At 33.9% G+C, this 1752-nt stretch overlaps 1 protein-coding gene across 1 annotated transcript; it reads left to right on the plus strand.

Moving 5' to 3' along the window:
- The first annotated feature begins 307 nt into the window (after nucleotides 1–307).
- On the plus strand, nucleotides 308–1517 carry LOC111676903 (steroidogenic acute regulatory protein-like). Its single transcript, XM_023437911.2, has 4 exons — nucleotides 308–335; nucleotides 401–585; nucleotides 641–745; nucleotides 812–1517. Exons 1-4 carry the CDS (start codon nucleotides 308–310, stop codon nucleotides 1499–1501), a joined length of 1008 nt encoding a protein of 335 aa, XP_023293679.2. The 3' UTR covers nucleotides 1502–1517.
- The last annotated feature ends 235 nt before the right edge of the window (nucleotides 1518–1752 follow it).

The raw sequence follows: 1752 nt of genomic DNA on the forward strand, positions 1-1752 counted from the left end.
AGTTCAGTTCTAGTTCAGTTCTAGTTCAGTTCTAGTTCAGTTCTAGTTGAGTTCTAGTTGAGTTCTAGTTGAGTTCTAGTTCAGTTCTAGTTCAGTTCTAGTTCAGTTTTTTTTACCGAATATTACTTTGCTATAAAATTCAACTTGTTAAGCAACTGAGGAGTACGACATATTTTATCTTTTAAATTATGTGCCGAATTCCCTTTATAAATTTAACACAATTTTTGATGGTCAAGAATAAATTAAATTTAAATTTCAAATACATAGTTTGTTTAAAAAAACAAACGAAGAAAAAATACTTTATAAAATGCTAAACTCACCTAGTGATAAAATGAGTTTATTTAAAACTTTACTTGAGAATGGTACAGTTCCAGTTCTCTTTATTCGATTTACATATCAGCTTTTTCATCAATCATTAAATTCTTCTTACAGGATGATGAATATCATCAAATGGGATTGGATTGCTTACGCAAGGCCTATGAACTGTTGCAAGTGCCCGATTGGAAAGTTGAAAAAGTTACCAAAAAGGGTGATACAATAAGTAGTATACATCGTGAGAAATTGGGGAAGATTTACAAATTAACAGTGAGTTTTAGTGAAGGCATTAAAAAAATAAAATTTAAATTGTCTTTGTTCACAGGGTCGCCTTAAATATCCTGCCAAAGCTTTGTGTAATGAATTGTTTTATAAAATTGAAGAGGCACCTCATTGGAATCCCACTATGTTGGAATCAAAGATTGTGAGAGTAAGTAACTTTTATTTAAAAAGAAACAAGTAGAATATTAATCGCTTTTACTTTACTTTTTAACAGAAAGTAAATACTTATACGGACATTACTTACCAGGCTACGGTAGGTGGTGGAGGTGGCATGATTAAATCCCGTGATTTTGTAAATTTACGCTGCTGGCGACTTTTTGTAGATGGTAAAATGCGTGAAACCTATGTGGAAAGCGATTCTTCGGAGGACGAAGAAATGCTCAATAACTCCTGTGAGGGTAGTGTTTCTACAATATCCGATGCCGATGAAGGCGCTCAATCCAGCAGTGTGGGTAGTTGTAAGAATAGTACTAGCATGACTCTACATAAGGATAATGTGGCCGCTTTTCAGACATTAAGCAAAAGTCTGGGCGCAAAGGATTTCAGTGAAGCTATGCGTATTAATTTCAGTGAACCACCTCCTTTAGATGATGAATTTGAAGATGCTAAAGATCATGTTGAAGATGAAGAACAAACAAAAAACTCACAGAGCACACAATCACCTTTAAAAGGTTTCAATGCCAAGGGCCGGGTGTGGTTAAGTGCTGCGTTAAGTGTGGATTATGATAGAGTGCCAGCGAATACGAAATATATAAGAGGTGAAAATTTGGTTGCTGGATTTGCTATGCATGAAATAGAGGGTAAAACCGATGCCTGTATATTTGAGTGGATTTTGTGTTTAGATTTGAAAGGCTATATACCACGTTATGTATTAGATACTGTAAGTATTTTCACTAAAAATTAATTCCAGTGCTTATTTAAATTTAATACAAATTTAAGTTCTATTTTAGTTCTAGTTCAGTTCTAGTTAAGTTCTAGTTCCGTTCTAGTTCAGTTCTAGTTCAGTTCTAGTTCAGTTCTAGTTCAGTTCTAGTTCAGTTCTAGTTTAGTTCTAGTTTTGTTCTAGTTCAGTTCTAGTTCAGTTCTAGTTCAGTTCTAGTTCAGTTCTAGTTCAGTTCTAGTTCAGTTCTAGTTCAGTTCTAGTTCAGTTCTAGT

This window comes from Lucilia cuprina, chromosome 6 (assembly GCF_022045245.1).
Source record: "Lucilia cuprina isolate Lc7/37 chromosome 6, ASM2204524v1, whole genome shotgun sequence".
NCBI classification, from domain to species: domain Eukaryota; kingdom Metazoa; phylum Arthropoda; class Insecta; order Diptera; family Calliphoridae; genus Lucilia; species Lucilia cuprina.